At 45.9% G+C, this 22,120-nt stretch overlaps 1 protein-coding gene across 1 annotated transcript in view; it reads right to left on the bottom strand.

Moving 5' to 3' along the window:
* LOC310854042 (H(+)/Cl(-) exchange transporter 4-like) overlaps nt 1–22,120 on the bottom strand; it is a gene marked incomplete at its 5' end in the record, with an annotated part of 78,597 nt that overhangs the window by 38,739 nt on the left and 17,738 nt on the right. Inside the window, 5 exons of the mRNA XM_083758520.1 lie at nt 16,832–16,946; nt 20,359–20,460; nt 20,570–20,577; nt 20,693–20,700; nt 20,816–20,823. Of these exons, the coding sequence (XP_083614646.1) occupies nt 16,832–16,946; nt 20,359–20,460; nt 20,570–20,577; nt 20,693–20,700; nt 20,816–20,823 (241 nt within the window). The remainder of the gene's footprint in view (nt 1–16,831; nt 16,947–20,358; nt 20,461–20,569; nt 20,578–20,692; nt 20,701–20,815; nt 20,824–22,120) is intronic.

The following is a 22,120-nucleotide window of genomic DNA, read 5'->3' as shown; positions in this document are numbered from 1 at the left end:
TCAGTAACACCAGGACCAAGTTCACCTCCTTTATGTCAGTAACACCAGGACCAAGTTCACCTCCTTTATGTCAGTAACACCAGGACCAAGTTCACCCTCCTTTATGTCAGTAACACCAGGACCAAGTTCACCTCCTTTATGTCAGTAACACCAGGACCAAGTTCACCTCCTTTATGTCAGTAACACCAGGACCAAGTTCACCCTCCTTTCTGTCAGTAACACCAGGACCAAGTTCACCTCCTTTATGTCAGTAACACCAGGACCAAGTTCACCTCCTTTATGTCAGTAACACCAGGACCAAGTTCACCTCCTTTATGTCAGTAACACCAGGACCAAGTTCACCTCCTTTATGTCAGTAACACCAGGACCAAGTTCACCTCCTTTATGTCAGTAACACCAGGACCAAGTTCACCTCCTTTATGTCAGTAACACCAGGACCAAGTTCACCCTCCTTTATGTCAGTAACACCAGGACCAAGTTCACCCTCCTTTATGTCAGTAACACCAGGACCAAGTTCACCTCCTTTATGTCAGTAACACCAGGACCAAGTTCACCCTCTGTCAGTAACACAGGACCAAGTTCACCCTCCTTTCTGTCAGTAACCCAGGACCAAGTTCACTCCTTATGGTCAGTAACACCAGGACCAAGTTCACCTCCTTATGTAAGTAAACACCAGGTACCAAGTGTTCACCTCTCTTGAGTGTCAGTAACACCAGTGACCAAGTTCACCCTCCTTAATGTCAGTAACACCAGGACAAGTTCACCTCCTTTATGTCAGTAACACCAGGACCAAGTTCACCTCCTTTATGTCAGTAACACCAGGACCAAGTTCACCTCCTTTATGTCAGTAACACCAGGACCAAGTTCACCTCCTTTATGTCAGTAACACCAGGACCAAGTTCACACTCCTTTATGTCAGTAACACCAGGACCAAGTTCACCTCCTTTATGTCAGTAACACCAGGACCAAGTTCACCTCCTTTATGTCAGTAACACCAGGACCAAGTTCACCTCCTTTATGTCAGTAACACCAGGACCAAGTTCACCTCCTTTATGTCAGTAACACCAGGACCAAGTTCACCTCCTTTATGTCAGTAACACCAGGACCAAGTTCACCTCCTTTATGTCAGTAACACCAGGACCAAGTTCACCTCCTTTATGTCAGTAACACCAGGACCAAGTTCACCTCCTTTATGTCAGTAACACCAGGACCAAGTTCACCCTCCTTTATGTCAGTAACACCAGGACCAAGTTCACCTCCTTTATGTCAGTAACACCAGGACCAAGTTCACCTCCTTTATGTCAGTAACACCAGGACCAAGTTCACCTCCTTTCTGTCAGTAACACCAGGACCAAGTTCACCTCCTTTATGTCAGTAACACCAGGACCAAGTTCACCCTCCTTTATGTCAGTAACACCAGGACCAAGTTCACCTCCTTTATGTCAGTAACACCAGGACCAAGTTCACCCTCCTTTATGTCAGTAACACCAGGACCAAGTTCACCTCCTTTATGTCAGTAACACCAGGACCAAGTTCACCTCCTTTATGTCAGTAACACCAGGACCAAGTTCACCCTCCTTTATGCAGTAACACCAGGACCAAGTTCACCCTCCTTTATGTCAGTAACACCAGGACCAAGTTCACCTCCTTTATGTCAGTAACACCAGGACCAAGTTCACCTCCTTTATGTCAGTAACACCAGGACCAAGTTCACCTCCTTTATGTCAGTAACACCAGGACCAAGTTCACCTCCTTTATGTCAGTAACACCAGGACCAAGTTCACCTCCTTTATGTCAGTAACACCAGGACCAAGTTCACCCTCCTTTATGTCAGTAACACCAGGACCAAGTTCACCCTCCTTTATGTCAGTAACACCAGGACCAAGTTCACCTCCTTTATGTCAGTAACACCAGGACCAAGTTCACCTCCTTTATGTCAGTAACACCAGGACCAAGTTCACCTCCTTTATGTCAGTAACACCAGGACCAAGTTCACCTCCTTTATGTCAGTAACACCAGGACCAAGTTCACCCTCCTTTATGTCAGTAACACCAGGACCAAGTTCACCTCCTTTATGTCAGTAACACCAGGACCAAGTTCACCTCCTTTATGTCAGTAACACCAGGACCAAGTTCACCCTCCTTTATGTCAGTAACACCAGGACCAAGTTCACCTCCTTATGTCAGTAACACCAGGACCAAGTTCACCCTCCTTTATGTCAGTAACACCAGGACCAAGTTCACCTCCTTTATGTCAGTAACACCAGGACCAAGTTCACCTCCTTTATGTCAGTAACACCAGGACCAAGTTCACCCTCCTTTATGTCAGTAACACCAGGACCAAGTTCACCCTCCTTTATGTCAGTAACACCAGGACCAAGTTCACCTCCTTTATGTCAGTAACACCAGGACCAAGTTCACCTCCTTTATGTCAGTAACACCAGACCAAGTTCACCTCCTTTATGTCAGTAACACCAGGACCAAGTTCACCCTCCTTTATATCAGTAACACCAGGACCAAGTTCACCCTCCTTTATGTCAGTAACACCAGGACCAAGTTCACCCTCCTTTATGTCAGTAACACCAGGACCAAGTTCACCTCCTTTATGTCAGTAACACCAGGACCAAGTTCACCTCCTTTATGTCAGTAACACCAGGACCAAGTTCACCTCCTTTATGTCAGTAACACCAGGACCAAGTTCACCCTCCTTTATGTCAGTAACACCAGGACCAAGTTCACCCTCCTTTATGTCAGTAACACCAGGACCAAGTTCACCCTCCTTTATGTCAGTAACACCAGGACCAAGTTCACCTCCTTTATGTCAGTAACACCAGGACCAAGTTCACCTCCTTTATGTCAGTAACACCAGGACCAAGTTCACCCTCCTTTCTGTCAGTAACACCAGGACCAAGTTCACCTCCTTTATGTCAGTAACACCAGGACCAAGTTCACCCTCCTTTATGTCAGTAACACCAGGACCAAGTTCACCTCCTTTATGTCAGTAACACCAGGACCAAGTTCACCTCCTTTATGTCAGTAACACCAGGACCAAGTTCACCCTCCTTTATGTCAGTAACACCAGGACCAAGTTCACCTCCTTTATGTCAGTAACACCAGGACCAAGTTCACCCTCCTTTATGTCAGTAACACCAGGACCAAGTTCACCCTCCTTTATGTCAGTAACACCAGGACCAAGTTCACCCTCCTTTATGTCAGTAACACCAGGACCAAGTTCACCTCCTTTATGTCAGTAACACCAGGACCAAGTTCACCTCCTTTATGTCAGTAACACCAGGACCAAGTTCACCTCCTTTATGTCAGTAACACCAGGACCAAGTTCACCTCCTTTATGTCAGTAACACCAGGACCAAGTTCACCTCCTTTATGTCAGTAACACCAGGACCAAGTTCACCCTCCTTTATGTCAGTAACACCAGGACCAAGTTCACCTCCTTTATGTCAGTAACACCAGGACCAAGTTCACCTCCTTTATGTCAGTAACACCAGGACCAAGTTCACCCTCCTTTATGTCAGTAACACCAGGACCAAGTTCACCTCCTTTATGTCAGTAACACCAGGACCAAGTTCACCCTCCTTTATGTCAGTAACACCAGGACCAAGTTCACCTCCTTTATGTCAGTAACACCAGGACCAAGTTCACCTCCTTTATGTCAGTAACACCAGGACCAAGTTCACCTCCTTTATGTCAGTAACACCAGGACCAAGTTCACCTCCTTTATGTCAGTAACACCAGGACCAAGTTCACCTCCTTTATGTCAGTAACACCAGGACCAAGTTCACCCTCCTTTATGTCAGTAACACCAGGACCAAGTTCACCTCCTTTATGTCAGTAACACCAGGACCAAGTTCACCTCCTTTATGTCAGTAACACCAGGACCAAGTTCACCTCCTTTATGTCAGTAACACCAGGACCAAGTTCACCTCCTTTATATCAGTAACACCAGGACCAAGTTCACCTCCTTTATGTCAGTAACACCAGGACCAAGTTCACCTCCTTTATGTCAGTAACACCAGGACCAAGTTCACCTCCTTTATGTCAGTAACACCAGGACCAAGTTCACCTCCTTTATGTCAGTAACACCAGGACCAAGTTCACCTCCTTTATGTCAGTAACACCAGGACCAAGTTCACCTCCTTTATGTCAGTAACACCAGGACCAAGTTCACCTCCTTTATATCAGTAACACCAGGACCAAGTTCACCTCCTTTATGTCAGTAACACCAGGACCAAGTTCACCTCCTTTATGTCAGTAACACCAGGACCAAGTTCACCTCCTTTATGTCAGTAACACCAGGACCAAGTTCACCTCCTTTATGTCAGTAACACCAGGACCAAGTTCACCTCCTTTATGTCAGTAACACCAGGACCAAGTTCACCTCCTTTATGTCAGTAACACCAGGACCAAGTTCACCTCCTTTATGTCAGTAACACCAGGACCAAGTTCACCTCCTTTATGTCAGTAACACCAGGACCAAGTTCACCCTCCTTTATGTCAGTAACACCAGGACCAAGTTCACCTCCTTTATGTCAGTAACACCAGGACCAAGTTCACCTCCTTTATGTCAGTAACACCAGGACCAAGTTCACCCTCCTTTATGTCAGTAACACCAGGACCAAGTTCACCTCCTTTATGTCAGTAACACCAGGACCAAGTTCACCTCCTTTATGTCAGTAACACCAGGACCAAGTTCACCTCCTTTATGTCAGTAACACCAGGACCAAGTTCACCTCCTTTATGTCAGTAACACCAGGACCAAGTTCACCTCCTTTATGTCAGTAACACCAGGACCAAGTTCACCTCCTTTATGTCAGTAACACCAGGACCAAGTTCACCTCCTTTATGTCAGTAACACCAGGACCAAGTTCACCTCCTTTCTGTCAGTAACACCAGGACCAAGTTCACCTCCTTTCTGTCAGTAACACCAGGACCAAGTTCACCTCCTTTATGTCAGTAACACCAGGACCAAGTTCACCTCCTTTATGTCAGTAACACCAGGACCAAGTTCACCCTCCTTTATGTCAGTAACACCAGGACCAAGTTCACCCTCCTTTATGTCAGTAACACCAGGACCAAGTTCACCTCCTTTATGTCAGTAACACCAGGACCAAGTTCACCTCCTTTCTGTCAGTAACACCAGGACCAAGTTCACCCTCCTTTATGTCAGTAACACCAGGACCAAGTTCACCTCCTTTATGTCAGTAACACCAGGACCAAGTTCACCCTCCTTTATGTCAGTAACACCAGGACCAAGTTCACCTCCTTTATGTCAGTAACACCAGGACCAAGTTCACCTCCTTTATGTCAGTAACACCAGGACCAAGTTCACCTCCTTTATGTCAGTAACACCAGGACCAAGTTCACCCTCCTTTCTGTCAGTAACACCAGGACCAAGTTCACCCTCCTTTATGTCAGTAACACCAGGACCAAGTTCACCCTCCTTTATATCAGTAACACCAGGACCAAGTTCACCCTCCTTTCTGTCAGTAACACCAGGACCAAGTTCACCCTCCTTTCTGTCAGTAACACCAGGACCAAGTTCACCCTCCTTTATGTCAGTAACACCAGGACCAAGTTCACCTCCTTTATGTCAGTAACACCAGGACCAAGTTCACCTCCTTTATGTCAGTAACACCAGGACCAAGTTCACCTCCTTTATGTCAGTAACACCAGGACCAAGTTCACCTCCTTTATATCAGTAACACCAGGACCAAGTTCACCTCCTTTATGTCAGTAACACCAGGACCAAGTTCACCCTCCTTTCTGTCAGTAACACCAGGACCAAGTTCACCTCCTTTATGTCAGTAACACCAGGACCAAGTTCACCCTCCTTTCTGTCAGTAACACCAGGACCAAGTTCACCCTCCTTTCTGTCAGTAACACCAGGACCAAGTTCACCCTCCTTTATGTCAGTAACACCAGGACCAAGTTCACCTCCTTTATGTCAGTAACACCAGGACCAAGTTCACCTCCTTTATGTCAGTAACACCAGGACCAAGTTCACCCTCCTTTATGTCAGTAACACCAGGACCAAGTTCACCTCCTTTATGTCAGTAACACCAGGACCAAGTTCACCCTCCTTTATGTCAGTAACACCAGGACCAAGTTCACCTCCTTTATGTCAGTAACACCAGGACCAAGTTCACCTCCTTTATATCAGTAACACCAGGACCAAGTTCACCTCCTTTATGTCAGTAACACCAGGACCAAGTTCACCTCCTTTATGTCAGTAACACCAGGACCAAGTTCACCCTCCTTTATGTCAGTAACACCAGGACCAAGTTCACCTCCTTTATGTTAGTAACACCAGGACCAAGTTCACCTCCTTTATGTCAGTAACACCAGGACCAAGTTCACCTCCTTATGTCAGTAACACCAGGACCAGTTCACCCTCCTTTATGTCAGTAACACCAGGACCAAGTTCACCCTCCTTTATGTCAGTAACACCAGGACCAAGTTCACCTCCTTTATGTCAGTAACACCAGGACCAAGTTCACCCTCCTTTATATCAGTAACACCAGGACCAAGTTCACCTCCTTTATGTCAGTAACACCAGGACCAAGTTCACCTCCTTTATGTCAGTAACACCAGGACCAAGTTCACCTCCTTTATGTTAGTAACACCAGGACCAAGTTCACCCTCCTTTATGTCAGTAACACCAGGACCAAGTTCACCTCCTTTATGTCAGTAACACCAGGACCAAGTTCACCCTCCTTTATGTCAGTAACACCAGGACCAAGTTCACCCTCCTTTATGTCAGTAACACCAGGACCAAGTTCACCCTCCTTTATGTCAGTAACACCCAGGACCAAGTTCACCTCCTTTATGTCAGTAACACCAGGACCAAGTTCACCTCCTTTATGTCAGTAACACCAGGACCAAGTTCACCCTCCTTTATGTCAGTAACACCAGGACCAAGTTCACCTCCTTTATGTCAGTAACACCAGGACCAAGTTCACCTCCTTTATGTCAGTAACACCAGGACCAAGTTCACCTCCTTTATGTCAGTAACACCAGGACCAAGTTCACCCTCCTTTATGTCAGTAACACCAGGACCAAGTTCACCCTCCTTTATGTCAGTAACACCAGGACCAAGTTCACCTCCTTTATGTCAGTAACACCAGGACCAAGTTCACCTCCTTTCTGTCAGTAACACCAGGACCAAGTTCACCTCCTTTATGTCAGTAACACCAGGACCAAGTTCACCTCCTTTATGTCAGTAACACCAGGACCAAGTTCACCTCCTTTATGTCAGTAACACCAGGACCAAGTTCACCTCCTTTATGTCAGTAACACCAGGACCAAGTTCACCTCCTTTCTGTCAGTAACACCAGGACCAAGTTCACCTCCTTTATGTTAGTAACACCAGGACCAAGTTCACCCTCCTTTATGTCAGTAACACCAGGACCAAGTTCACCTCCTTTATGTTAGTAACACCAGGACCAAGTTCACCCTCCTTTATGTCAGTAACACCCAGGACCAAGTTCACCTCCTTTATGTCAGTAACACCAGGACCAAGTTCACCCTCCTTTCTGTCAGTAACACCAGGACCAAGTTCACCTCCTTTATGTCAGTAACACCAGGACCAAGTTCACCCTCCTTTATGTCAGTAACACCAGGACCAAGTTCACCTCCTTTATGTCAGTAACACCAGGACCAAGTTCACCTCCTTTATGTCAGTAACACCAGGACCAAGTTCACCTCCTTTATGTCAGTAACACCAGGACCAAGTTCACCTCCTTTATATCAGTAACACCAGGACCAAGTTCACCTCCTTTATGTCAGTAACACCAGGACCAAGTTCACCTCCTTTATATCAGTAACACCAGGACCAAGTTCACCTCCTTTATGTCAGTAACACCAGGACCAAGTTCACCCTCCTTTCTGTCAGTAACACCAGGACCAAGTTCACCCTCCTTTCTGTCAGTAACACCAGGACCAAGTTCACCCTCCTTTATGTCAGTAACACCAGGACCAAGTTCACCTCCTTTATGTCAGTAACACCAGGACCAAGTTCACCTCCTTTATGTCAGTAACACCAGGACCAAGTTCACCCTCCTTTATGTCAGTAACACCAGGACCAAGTTCACCTCCTTTATGTTAGTAACACCAGGACCAAGTTCACCTCCTTTATGTCAGTAACACCAGGACCAAGTTCACCTCCTTTCTGTCAGTAACACCAGGACCAAGTTCACCTCCTTTATGTCAGTAACACCAGGACCAAGTTCACCTCCTTTATGTCAGTAACACCAGGACCAAGTTCACCTCCTTTATGTCAGTAACACCAGGACCAAGTTCACCTCCTTTATGTCAGTAACACCAAGACCAAGTTCACCTCCTTTATGTCAGTAACACCAGGACCAAGTTCACCCTCCTTTATGTCAGTAACACCAGGACCAAGTTCACCTCCTTTATGTCAGTAACACCAGGACCAAGTTCACCTCCTTTATGTCAGTAACACCAGGACCAAGTTCACCTCCTTTATGTCAGTAACACCAGGACCAAGTTCACCCTCCTTTATGTCAGTAACACCAGGACCAAGTTCACCTCCTTTATGTCAGTAACACCAGGACCAAGTTCACCTCCTTTATGTCAGTAACACCAGGACCAAGTTCACCTCCTTTATGTCAGTAACACCAGGACCAAGTTCACCCTCCTTTATGTCAGTAACACCAGGACCAAGTTCACCTCCTTTATGTTAGTAACACCAGGACCAAGTTCACCTCCTTTATGTCAGTAACACCAGGACCAAGTTCACCTCCTTTCTGTCAGTAACACCAGGACCAAGTTCACCTCCTTTATGTCAGTAACACCAGGACCAAGTTCACCTCCTTTATGTCAGTAACACCAGGACCAAGTTCACCTCCTTTATGTCAGTAACACCAGGACCAAGTTCACCTCCTTTATGTCAGTAACACCAGGACCAAGTTCACCTCCTTTATGTCAGTAACACCAGGACCAAGTTCACCCTCCTTTATGTCAGTAACACCAGGACCAAGTTCACCTCCTTTATGTCAGTAACACCAGGACCAAGTTCACCTCCTTTATGTCAGTAACACCAGGACCAAGTTCACCTCCTTTATGTCAGTAACACCAGGACCAAGTTCACCTCCTTTATGTCAGTAACACCAGGACCAAGTTCACCTCCTTTATGTCAGTAACACCAGGACCAAGTTCACCCTCCTTTCTGTCAGTAACACCAGGACCAAGTTCACCCTCCTTTATGTCAGTAACACCAGGACCAAGTTCACCTCCTTTATGTCAGTAACACCAGGACCAAGTTCACCTCCTTTATGTCAGTAACACCAGGACCAAGTTCACCTCCTTTATGTCAGTAACACCAGGACCAAGTTCACCCTCCTTTATGTCAGTAACACCAGGACCAAGTTCACCTCCTTTCTGTCAGTAACACCAGGACCAAGTTCACCTCCTTTATGTCAGTAACACCAGGACCAAGTTCACCTCCTTTATGTCAGTAACACCAGGACCAAGTTCACCTCCTTCATGTCAGTAACACCAGGACCAAGTTCACCTCCTTTATGTCAGTAACACCAGGACCAAGTTCACCTCCTTTATGTCAGTAACACTAACACCAGGACCAAGTTCACCTCCTTTATGTCAGTAACACCAGGACCAAGTTCACCCTCCTTTATGTCAGTAACACCAGGACCAAGTTCACCCTCCTTTCTGTCAGTAACACCAGGACCAAGTTCACCTCCTTTATGTCAGTAACACCAGGACCAAGTTCACCTTCCTTTATGTCAGTAACACCAGGACCAAGTTCACCTCCTTTATGTCAGTAACACCAGGACCAAGTTCACCTCCTTTATATCAGTAACACCAGGACCAAGTTCACCTCCTTTATGTCAGTAACACCAGGACCAAGTTCACCTCCTTTATGTCAGTAACACCAGGACCAAGTTCACCCTCCTTTATGTCAGTAACACCAGGACCAAGTTCACCTCCTTTATGTCAGTAACACCAGGACCAAGTTCACCTCCTTTATATCAGTAACACCAGGACCAAGTTCACCTCCTTTATGTCAGTAACACCAGGACCAAGTTCACCTCCTTTATGTCAGTAACACCAGGACCAAGTTCACCTCCTTTATGTCAGTAACACCAGGACCAAGTTCACCTCCTTTATGTCAGTAACACCAGGACCAAGTTCACCTCCTTTATGTCAGTAACACCAGGACCAAGTTCACCCTCCTTTATGTCAGTAACACCAGGACCAAGTTCACCCTCCTTTATATCAGTAACACCAGGACCAAGTTCACCTCCTTTATGTCAGTAACACCAGGACCAAGTTCACCTCCTTTATGTCAGTAACACCAGGACCAAGTTCACCCTCCTTTATATCAGTAACACCAGGACCAAGTTCACCTCCTTTATGTCAGTAACACCAGGACCAAGTTCACCTCCTTTATGTCAGTAACACCAGGACCAAGTTCACCTCCTTTATGTCAGTAACACCAGGACCAAGTTCACCCTCCTTTATATCAGTAACACCAGGACCAAGTTCACCTCCTTTATGTCAGTAACACCAGGACCAAGTTCACCCTCCTTTATGTCAGTAACACCAGGACCAAGTTCACCTCCTTTATGTCAGTAACACCAGGACCAAGTTCACCTTCCTTTATGTCAGTAACACCAGGACCAAGTTCACCTCCTTTATGTCAGTAACACCAGGACCAAGTTCACCTCCTTTATGTCAGTAACACCAGGACCAAGTTCACCCTCCTTTCTGTCAGTAACACCAGGACCAAGTTCACCTCCTTTATGTCAGTAACACCAGGACCAAGTTCACCTCCTTTATGTCAGTAACACCAGGACCAAGTTCACCTCCTTTATGTCAGTAACACCAGGACCAAGTTCACCTCCTTTATGTCAGTAACACCAGGACCAAGTTCACCTCCTTTATCAGTAACACCAGGACCAAGTTCACCTCCTTTCTGTCAGTAACACCAGGACCAAGTTCACCTCCTTTCTGTCAGTAACACCAGGACCAAGTTCACCTCCTTTCTGTCAGTAACACCAGGACCAAGTTCACCTCCTTTATCAGTAACACCAGGACCAAGTTCACCCTCCTTTATGTCAGTAACACCAGGACCAAGTTCACCCTCCTTTATGTCAGTAACACCAGGACCAAGTTCACCTCCTTTATGTCAGTAACACCAGGACCAAGTTCACCTCCTTTCTGTCAGTAACACCAGGACCAAGTTCACCCTCCTTTATGTCAGTAACACCAGGACCAAGTTCACCTCCTTTATGTCAGTAACACCAGGACCAAGTTCACCCTCCTTTATGTCAGTAACACCAGGACCAAGTTCACCTCCTTTATGTCAGTAACACCAGGACCAAGTTCACCTCCTTTATGTCAGTAACACCAGGACCAAGTTCACCTCCTTTATGTCAGTAACACCAGGACCAAGTTCACCCTCCTTTCTGTCAGTAACACCAGGACCAAGTTCACCCTCCTTTATGTCAGTAACACCAGGACCAAGTTCACCCTCCTTTATATCAGTAACACCAGGACCAAGTTCACCCTCCTTTCTGTCAGTAACACCAGGACCAAGTTCACCCTCCTTTCTGTCAGTAACACCAGGACCAAGTTCACCCTCCTTTATGTCAGTAACACCAGGACCAAGTTCACCTCCTTTATGTCAGTAACACCAGGACCAAGTTCACCTCCTTTATGTCAGTAACACCAGGACCAAGTTCACCTCCTTTATGTCAGTAACACCAGGACCAAGTTCACCTCCTTTATATCAGTAACACCAGGACCAAGTTCACCTCCTTTATGTCAGTAACACCAGGACCAAGTTCACCCTCCTTTCTGTCAGTAACACCAGGACCAAGTTCACCTCCTTTATGTCAGTAACACCAGGACCAAGTTCACCCTCCTTTCTGTCAGTAACACCAGGACCAAGTTCACCCTCCTTTCTGTCAGTAACACCAGGACCAAGTTCACCCTCCTTTATGTCAGTAACACCAGGACCAAGTTCACCTCCTTTATGTCAGTAACACCAGGACCAAGTTCACCTCCTTTATGTCAGTAACACCAGGACCAAGTTCACCCTCCTTTATGTCAGTAACACCAGGACCAAGTTCACCTCCTTTATGTCAGTAACACCAGGACCAAGTTCACCCTCCTTTATGTCAGTAACACCAGGACCAAGTTCACCTCCTTTATGTCAGTAACACCAGGACCAAGTTCACCCTCCTTTATATCAGTAACACCAGGACCAAGTTCACCTCCTTTATGTCAGTAACACCAGGACCAAGTTCACCTCCTTTATGTCAGTAACACCAGGACCAAGTTCACCCTCCTTTATGTCAGTAACACCAGGACCAAGTTCACCTCCTTTATGTTAGTAACACCAGGACCAAGTTCACCTCCTTTATGTCAGTAACACCAGGACCAAGTTCACCTCCTTTATGTCAGTAACACCAGGACCAAGTTCACCCTCCTTTATGTCAGTAACACCAGGACCAAGTTCACCCTCCTTTATGTCAGTAACACCAGGACCAAGTTCACCTCCTTTATGTCAGTAACACCAGGACCAAGTTCACCCTCCTTTATATCAGTAACACCAGGACCAAGTTCACCTCCTTTATGTCAGTAACACCAGGACCAAGTTCACCTCCTTTATGTCAGTAACACCAGGACCAAGTTCACCTCCTTTATGTTAGTAACACCAGGACCAAGTTCACCCTCCTTTATGTCAGTAACACCAGGACCAAGTTCACCTCCTTTATGTCAGTAACACCAGGACCAAGTTCACCCTCCTTTATGTCAGTAACACCAGGACCAAGTTCACCCTCCTTTATGTCAGTAACACCAGGACCAAGTTCACCCTCCTTTATGTCAGTAACACCCAGGACCAAGTTCACCTCCTTTATGTCAGTAACACCAGGACCAAGTTCACCTCCTTTATGTCAGTAACACCAGGACCAAGTTCACCCTCCTTTATGTCAGTAACACCAGGACCAAGTTCACCTCCTTTATGTCAGTAACACCAGGACCAAGTTCACCTCCTTTATGTCAGTAACACCAGGACCAAGTTCACCTCCTTTATGTCAGTAACACCAGGACCAAGTTCACCCTCCTTTATGTCAGTAACACCAGGACCAAGTTCACCCTCCTTTATGTCAGTAACACCAGGACCAAGTTCACCTCCTTTATGTCAGTAACACCAGGACCAAGTTCACCTCCTTTCTGTCAGTAACACCAGGACCAAGTTCACCTCCTTTATGTCAGTAACACCAGGACCAAGTTCACCTCCTTTATGTCAGTAACACCAGGACCAAGTTCACCTCCTTTATGTCAGTAACACCAGGACCAAGTTCACCTCCTTTATGTCAGTAACACCAGGACCAAGTTCACCTCCTTTCTGTCAGTAACACCAGGACCAAGTTCACCTCCTTTATGTTAGTAACACCAGGACCAAGTTCACCCTCCTTTATGTCAGTAACACCAGGACCAAGTTCACCTCCTTTATGTTAGTAACACCAGGACCAAGTTCACCCTCCTTTATGTCAGTAACACCCAGGACCAAGTTCACCTCCTTTATGTCAGTAACACCAGGACCAAGTTCACCCTCCTTTCTGTCAGTAACACCAGGACCAAGTTCACCTCCTTTATGTCAGTAACACCAGGACCAAGTTCACCCTCCTTTATGTCAGTAACACCAGGACCAAGTTCACCTCCTTTATGTCAGTAACACCAGGACCAAGTTCACCTCCTTTATGTCAGTAACACCAGGACCAAGTTCACCTCCTTTATGTCAGTAACACCAGGACCAAGTTCACCTCCTTTATATCAGTAACACCAGGACCAAGTTCACCTCCTTTATGTCAGTAACACCAGGACCAAGTTCACCTCCTTTATATCAGTAACACCAGGACCAAGTTCACCTCCTTTATGTCAGTAACACCAGGACCAAGTTCACCCTCCTTTCTGTCAGTAACACCAGGACCAAGTTCACCCTCCTTTCTGTCAGTAACACCAGGACCAAGTTCACCCTCCTTTATGTCAGTAACACCAGGACCAAGTTCACCTCCTTTATGTCAGTAACACCAGGACCAAGTTCACCTCCTTTATGTCAGTAACACCAGGACCAAGTTCACCCTCCTTTATGTCAGTAACACCAGGACCAAGTTCACCTCCTTTATGTTAGTAACACCAGGACCAAGTTCACCTCCTTTATGTCAGTAACACCAGGACCAAGTTCACCTCCTTTCTGTCAGTAACACCAGGACCAAGTTCACCTCCTTTATGTCAGTAACACCAGGACCAAGTTCACCTCCTTTATGTCAGTAACACCAGGACCAAGTTCACCTCCTTTATGTCAGTAACACCAGGACCAAGTTCACCTCCTTTATGTCAGTAACACCAAGACCAAGTTCACCTCCTTTATGTCAGTAACACCAGGACCAAGTTCACCCTCCTTTATGTCAGTAACACCAGGACCAAGTTCACCTCCTTTATGTCAGTAACACCAGGACCAAGTTCACCTCCTTTATGTCAGTAACACCAGGACCAAGTTCACCTCCTTTATGTCAGTAACACCAGGACCAAGTTCACCCTCCTTTATGTCAGTAACACCAGGACCAAGTTCACCTCCTTTATGTCAGTAACACCAGGACCAAGTTCACCTCCTTTATGTCAGTAACACCAGGACCAAGTTCACCTCCTTTATGTCAGTAACACCAGGACCAAGTTCACCCTCCTTTATGTCAGTAACACCAGGACCAAGTTCACCTCCTTTATGTTAGTAACACCAGGACCAAGTTCACCTCCTTTATGTCAGTAACACCAGGACCAAGTTCACCTCCTTTCTGTCAGTAACACCAGGACCAAGTTCACCTCCTTTATGTCAGTAACACCAGGACCAAGTTCACCTCCTTTATGTCAGTAACACCAGGACCAAGTTCACCTCCTTTATGTCAGTAACACCAGGACCAAGTTCACCTCCTTTATGTCAGTAACACCAGGACCAAGTTCACCTCCTTTATGTCAGTAACACCAGGACCAAGTTCACCCTCCTTTATGTCAGTAACACCAGGACCAAGTTCACCTCCTTTATGTCAGTAACACCAGGACCAAGTTCACCTCCTTTATGTCAGTAACACCAGGACCAAGTTCACCTCCTTTATGTCAGTAACACCAGGACCAAGTTCACCTCCTTTATGTCAGTAACACCAGGACCAAGTTCACCTCCTTTATGTCAGTAACACCAGGACCAAGTTCACCCTCCTTTCTGTCAGTAACACCAGGACCAAGTTCACCCTCCTTTATGTCAGTAACACCAGGACCAAGTTCACCTCCTTTATGTCAGTAACACCAGGACCAAGTTCACCTCCTTTATGTCAGTAACACCAGGACCAAGTTCACCTCCTTTATGTCAGTAACACCAGGACCAAGTTCACCCTCCTTTATGTCAGTAACACCAGGACCAAGTTCACCTCCTTTCTGTCAGTAACACCAGGACCAAGTTCACCTCCTTTATGTCAGTAACACCAGGACCAAGTTCACCTCCTTTATGTCAGTAACACCAGGACCAAGTTCACCTCCTTCATGTCAGTAACACCAGGACCAAGTTCACCTCCTTTATGTCAGTAACACCAGGACCAAGTTCACCTCCTTTATGTCAGTAACACTAACACCAGGACCAAGTTCACCTCCTTTATGTCAGTAACACCAGGACCAAGTTCACCCTCCTTTATGTCAGTAACACCAGGACCAAGTTCACCCTCCTTTCTGTCAGTAACACCAGGACCAAGTTCACCTCCTTTATGTCAGTAACACCAGGACCAAGTTCACCTTCCTTTATGTCAGTAACACCAGGACCAAGTTCACCCTCCTTTATGTCAGTAACACCAGGACCAAGTTCACCTCCTTTATGTCAGTAACACCAGGACCAAGTTCACCCTCCTTTATGTCAGTAACACCAGGACCAAGTTCACCTTCCTTTATGTCAGTAACACCAGGACCAAGTTCACCTCCTTTATGTCAGTAACACCAGGACCAAGTTCACCTCCTTTCTGTCAGTAACACCAGGACCAAGTTCACCTCCTTTCTGTCAGTAACACGGTTGTTGTCGATCGCCTCTAGAGTGTTGTGGCTACATTTAGCTGCTACATCCACATCCGGGATAACATCCGGTCCATCTGTAAAAGTGCTCCGCTGCTATAAATGGCTGAGATGGATTAACCCATTCTGACCTGAGATCAGATTCATACGAGGTTTCCGCCGGACACACACTGGTCTGATGAACCCATTCTGACCTGAGATCAGATTCTAAAAATGTCAGTCGCTCTTCGATTTTTCAAAAATAGCAGACCTACAAGCTCGTATCGCGCCACTCGGTGGCGCGATATGAGCTTGTAGATCTGCTATTTTTAAATAGCTAAAGCATAACATGATGCCGACACCAAAATGGGTGCCCGGTCAGAATGGATTAAATAACCCCTGGCAATCGGAGTGTTTTAATAGTGTTTGTAGTAGATAATGGTGGAACAATTTGAAATTTGCACCCTATGGCCAGGAAATATGATGAAGTCTGTTTGACTGGATATCTAGATCCCTACAATGACCATAATGCTTTGGTGCACTGAGGGGGGGTTGCATGGAGGTGTGTGTCTGCCTGCCTGCCTGTCTGTCTGCCTGTCTGCCTGCCTGTCTGTCTGTCTGTCTGTCTGTCTGTCTGCCTGCCTACCTGCCTGTCTGCCTGTCTGTCTGTCTGCCTGTCTGTCTGTCTGCCTGCCTGTCTGCCTGTCTCACCTTGCTTCATGTTTGTGTTGCCAGACGGTCGCAGCGGCGGGTCCACTCCCGTTGACCTCCGACCCCTCGTTGACCTCCGACCCCTCCTCTGTTAGCTTAGAGGAGTGCCAGGAATGAGGTCGCGGTGCAGGCTGGTTCCTTCTGGAGGAGAAACAACGGCTTTACTCTCCTCTGGACTTTACCGTCCCATATGGAGGGAAATCTATGGACTTTACCGTCCCATATGGAGGGAAATCTATGGACTTTACCGTCCCATATGGAGGGAAATCTATGGACTTTACCGTCCCATATGGAGGGAAATCTATGGACTTTACCGTCCCATATGGAGGGAAATCTATGGACTTTACCGTCCCATATGGAGGGAAATCTATGGACTTTACCGTCCCATATGGAGGGAAATCTATGGACTTTACCGTCCCATATGGAGGGAAATCTATGGACTTTACCGTCCCATATGGAGGGAAATCTATGGACTTTACCGTCCCATATGGAGGGAAATCTATGGACTTTACCGTCCCATATGGAGGGAAATATATGGACTTTACCGTCCCATATGGAGGGAAATTTAATCTACAGTATTTCAAATTGACAACAAATGAGATTTAGACACAAAGACAGACTTCTCAACCACAGGGTCCAGCAAAATGTGTTTGACGTCACGGACGTGGAGAGAAATAATGACTTTAACTCAGAAAGAACTAATTGATTGTGTCGAGATAATGAGAAGTCAGGTGTGAAACCAGATCAGAAGGTTGCATTCACACAGACATACCCTTTGAATCGGTTCCTCCTGGAGGACAGGCGTGTTGGGAAAACAAAGGATTATTAATACCGACTCAGTTAAAGAACAGGAGAACAAACTGTCATCGTCACATGAACTCAAACCCACCACTAAACCACTACAACAGGACAGGCTGGGCGTTGAGAGTTGATGCAAGGTCACTTTATGATAGCTTAACCCATTTTGACCTAAAAATTTCTGTTTGAAAATGACAGTTTTCTGAAAAAGTCATGTTTCTAAATGTCAGTCGTATTTCGATTTTTCAAAAATAGCAGACCTACCAAGCTTGTAGCGCGCCACTCGGTGGCACGCTATAAGCTTGTAGATCTGCTATTTTTCAATAGCTAAAGCATAACATGATGCTGACACCAAAAGGGGTTTCCGCCCCAAAATGGAACATAGATTTTACAATATAAATTGGGGGTCTCAGAGATCGAAATGCCATTAAATGGGGGTCCGTAGACTAATGCAGGTCAAACTGGGAGTCCTTGACATGAAAAGGTTTGGGAATGAGATCAGATTCATACGAGGTTTCCACTGGACACACACTGGTCTGACGAACCCATTCTGACCTGAGATCAGATTCTAAAAATGTCAGTCGTTCTTCGATTTTTCAAAAATAGCAGACCTACAAGCTCGTATCGCGCCACTCGGTGGCGCGATATGAGCTTGTAGATCTGCTATTTTAAATAGCTAAAGCACGACATGATGCTAACACCAAAATGGGTTCCCGTTCAGAATGGGTTAACCGTGGCTTCTCGCAGAAGCTACGGTACGGTGGGGGCCAAAAACTGGAAACCATTTTTAAAATGTGTAAAATGCAGAACCAATGAATGCAAACAATGTTATGGAAGCAATCCTAGGATTTGCTATGTTTTCAAAGCAGCATAATTTATAATAGCTTTCCTGCGTTTTTTTGTAACCCCTACAATTGAATCCAGACGGCCCAATCAGATCAGACGATCTCTGATCGTCTGATCCGCGAGACGACCTTCAACCTGAACTGGAGCCTATCAAAACAGGTTCATGTGATGGGCGGAGCCCCACCTCACCCAATCACCGGTGGAATAGCACCGAGGCGTGGCTTTCACTAGTAGTGTACGTATGGAATTGCCAATCTGTGCTATTTTCACCGTTGATGGGTGAGACATGGGTGGGACGGACATGTAAACATACAAACACATAGAAGCACATCTCGCATCTCACCTTGTGTGGTCACACCATAGACTGTAAAAAATATGGACAAAGCGTTCCCCGGGTCTAACATGAACGTAAAATGAAGCCTGAAATCCCTTGCATTCTAATGCACTGTAAGTCGCCATCTTTCTAGATCCGTTTTGGACCAGCTGGCCCATTGGCTGGCTCCCTTTTGGACCAGCTGGCCATTGGCTGGCCCAGACAACGAGGCGGGACTTCCCCCCTTCTTCTCCGTTGGTTTTTATTTTGACTCGAGTGGGAGGGGAATCCCGATCATAGACTGTAACGGTAGCCACGCCCCTCAGAACATGCGCGACTTTATGGTCATTTTTTTAAATAAATGGGACCATAATTTTCCAAAAAGAATATTATGACATTAGAAATGAGACTTTAAACTAGTGACTGGAAGCAGAAAGTATTCATGACCATGTTTATTAAGGTAATACAGTCTAGGTGAAGTTGGGCCAAAATACATGGGCCTCTATGGAGCTATGGGGCTTTTTGGGTCCAGTCCAGCGCCACAACAGGCCATTATATGAACTACCGATTTCAAATGAGGCTTCACGAAATATCTGGCTGACTGCCCCCCTGGGTTACACACACAAGGTGGTTACACACACAAGGTGGTTACACACACAAGGTGGTTACACACACAGGAGCACAACTAGCACCACGTATTATACTGCATAGGTAGAGTACAGTAAGTTACAGTACGACATTCAGCTCATTATGAACCTCACAATCACATACACACAGTGACCGTACACAATATAAAGGGGAGCGACACGATTGGGAACACAGTGGATCAAATCTACCGTCCGAAAACAATGCGTTCACCAAACACGATGTTCACAACACGATGCTACAGCAGCTGATGAACACAAACTAGTTCATGGGAGGGTAACTCTGCTAACTATTTTCCTGATGGACGCCAGAGTCCACAAAGGAAAAATGTAAAGTTACATTACTTTGCGGCACGTTAAGAAAAAGGTTTTCCAACAGTATTTATTTCTTTCGCTGACATGTGCAGGTTTTCAGCGCACGTTGAACCGTCCGAATGGATGGATTGAACCGCTGAAGGTTCTAAACATGCATTCTGTGACGGTTCTGAAGGTTCTGAACCTTTCTGTGAAGTCTAGCCGTGCCGTAAAGTACCATTAACCCCATTCTGACCTGAGATCAGATTCACACGAGGTTTCCACTGGACACACACTGGTCTGATTAACCCATTCTGACCTGAGATCAGATTCTAAAAATGTCAGTCGTTCTTCGATTTTTCAAAAAATAGCAGACCTACAAGCTCGTATCGCGCCACTCGGTGGCGCGATATGAGCTTGTAGATCTGCTATTTTTCAATAGCTAAAGCATAACTTGATGCCAACACCAAAATGGTTGCCCGGGTCAGAATGGGTTAAACTGACAGGAAGGCATCAGCGCTACATGGCTAAATCCTCATCGCTGATGTATGCATATTATGTAACTCTGAGAGTGTACAGGATGTAACCAAATGGACCCCGTTCACCCTCAGGGTTAAAGGAGCACTTCAGGAGGATTTCACGGTGTAGAGAGATTCACCTTCCGCTGTACCTCATCGAACTTCGCAAGATCTTGGTGAGGAAGCCCCTGGCCGCTCGCACGTCACTGTCTGATGGAACTATGTCCACCATCTTCACCTCCCTGCAACCAGGAGAGGGTTAGGGTTACCCTGACACCTGGTAGACCAACCAGGAGAGGGTTAGGGTTACCCTGACACCTGGTAGACCAATCAGGAGAGGGTTAGGGTTACCCTGACACCTGGTAGACCAACCAGGAGAGGGTTAGGGTTACCCTGACACCTGGTAGACCAATCAGGAGAGGGTTAGGGTTACCCTGACACCTGGTAGACCAACCAGGAGAGGGTATGGGTTACCCTGACACCTGGTAGACCAATCAGGAGAGGGTTAGGGTTACCATGACACCTGGTAGACCAATCAGGAGAGGGTTAGGGTTACCCTGACACCTGGTAGACCAATCAGGAGAGGGTTAGGGTTACCCTGACACCTGGTAGACCAATCAGGAGAGGGTTAGGGTTACCATGACACCTGGTAGACCAATCAGGAGAGGGTTAGGGTTACCATGACACCTGGTAGACCAATCAGGGAGAGGGTTAGTTAGTACCCTATTCATACACCTTTACATAGATGGTGCATTACATTCACCCATTCACACCTTTACATAGATTGTGCATTACATTCACCCATTCACACACCTTTACATAGATGGTGCATTACATTCACCCATTCACACCTTTACATAGATTGTGCATTACATTCACCCATTCACACACCTTTACATAGATGGTGCATTACATTCACCCATTCATACACCTTTACATAGATTGTGCATTACATTCACCCATTCACACACCTTTACATAGATTGTGCATTACATTCACCCATTCACACACCTTTACATAGACTGTGCATTACATTCACCCATTCACACACCTTTACATAGATGGTGCATTACATTCACACACCTTTACATAGATGGTGCATTACATTCACCCATTCACACCCATTCACACACCTTTACATAGATTGTGCATTACATTCACACACCTTTACATAGATGGTGCATTACATTCACACACCTTTACATAGATTGTGCATTACATTCACACACCTTTACATAGATTGTGCATTACATTCACACACCTTTACATAGATAGTGCATTACATTCACCCATTCACACACATTCACACACCTTTACATAGATTGTGCAACTTGCATTAGTTCCAGTCTATCATGGTTCAAATCAAACGCCACAGCGTTCGTTGAAATGTAAACAGCAACGTAGAGAATGTGAATCATTGTGCTGAGTGACTCATAGTCAGCACGCACACACACACACACACACACACACACACACACACACACACACACACATCTTGCTTCCTGAAACAATGATTAGAACGGATCCAGTCAGACCTTAGGCTACTGTAATCTCTAAGAAATCCCAGAAATAAGCTTCACGAGACCTGCAGGGCAAATCTGCCTTCAGTCGTTGGTACCCGACCTCCTCTGATAAAGAGGTGTGTGTGTGTGTGTGTCTGTGTTGTTTTTGGCAGGCATTTTTTTAGATTTAGTCAGTCTTAGTCATTTGGAAAAATGCTTAATTAGTCTTAGTCAGTCTTAGTAATTTCTATCCTTGATAGTTTTAGTCGACGGAACCTCCTAAGGGTTTTAGTCAGTTTTAGTCATTTTAGTAAAAGGTTTTAGTCACAAAATAAAAGAATTCTTTAAATAAAATGTCTATAGCGTACAGGTATTAATTAGAGCTGGGACTCGATTAAAA

The sequence above is a fragment of the Protomyctophum parallelum genome (assembly GCF_964188405.1).
Source record: "Protomyctophum parallelum genome assembly, chromosome: 23".
Lineage (NCBI taxonomy): Eukaryota > Metazoa > Chordata > Actinopteri > Myctophiformes > Myctophidae > Protomyctophum > Protomyctophum parallelum.
The sequence above is the reverse complement of the archived record's forward strand: the minus strand, read 5'-3'. Positions and strand labels throughout refer to the sequence as shown.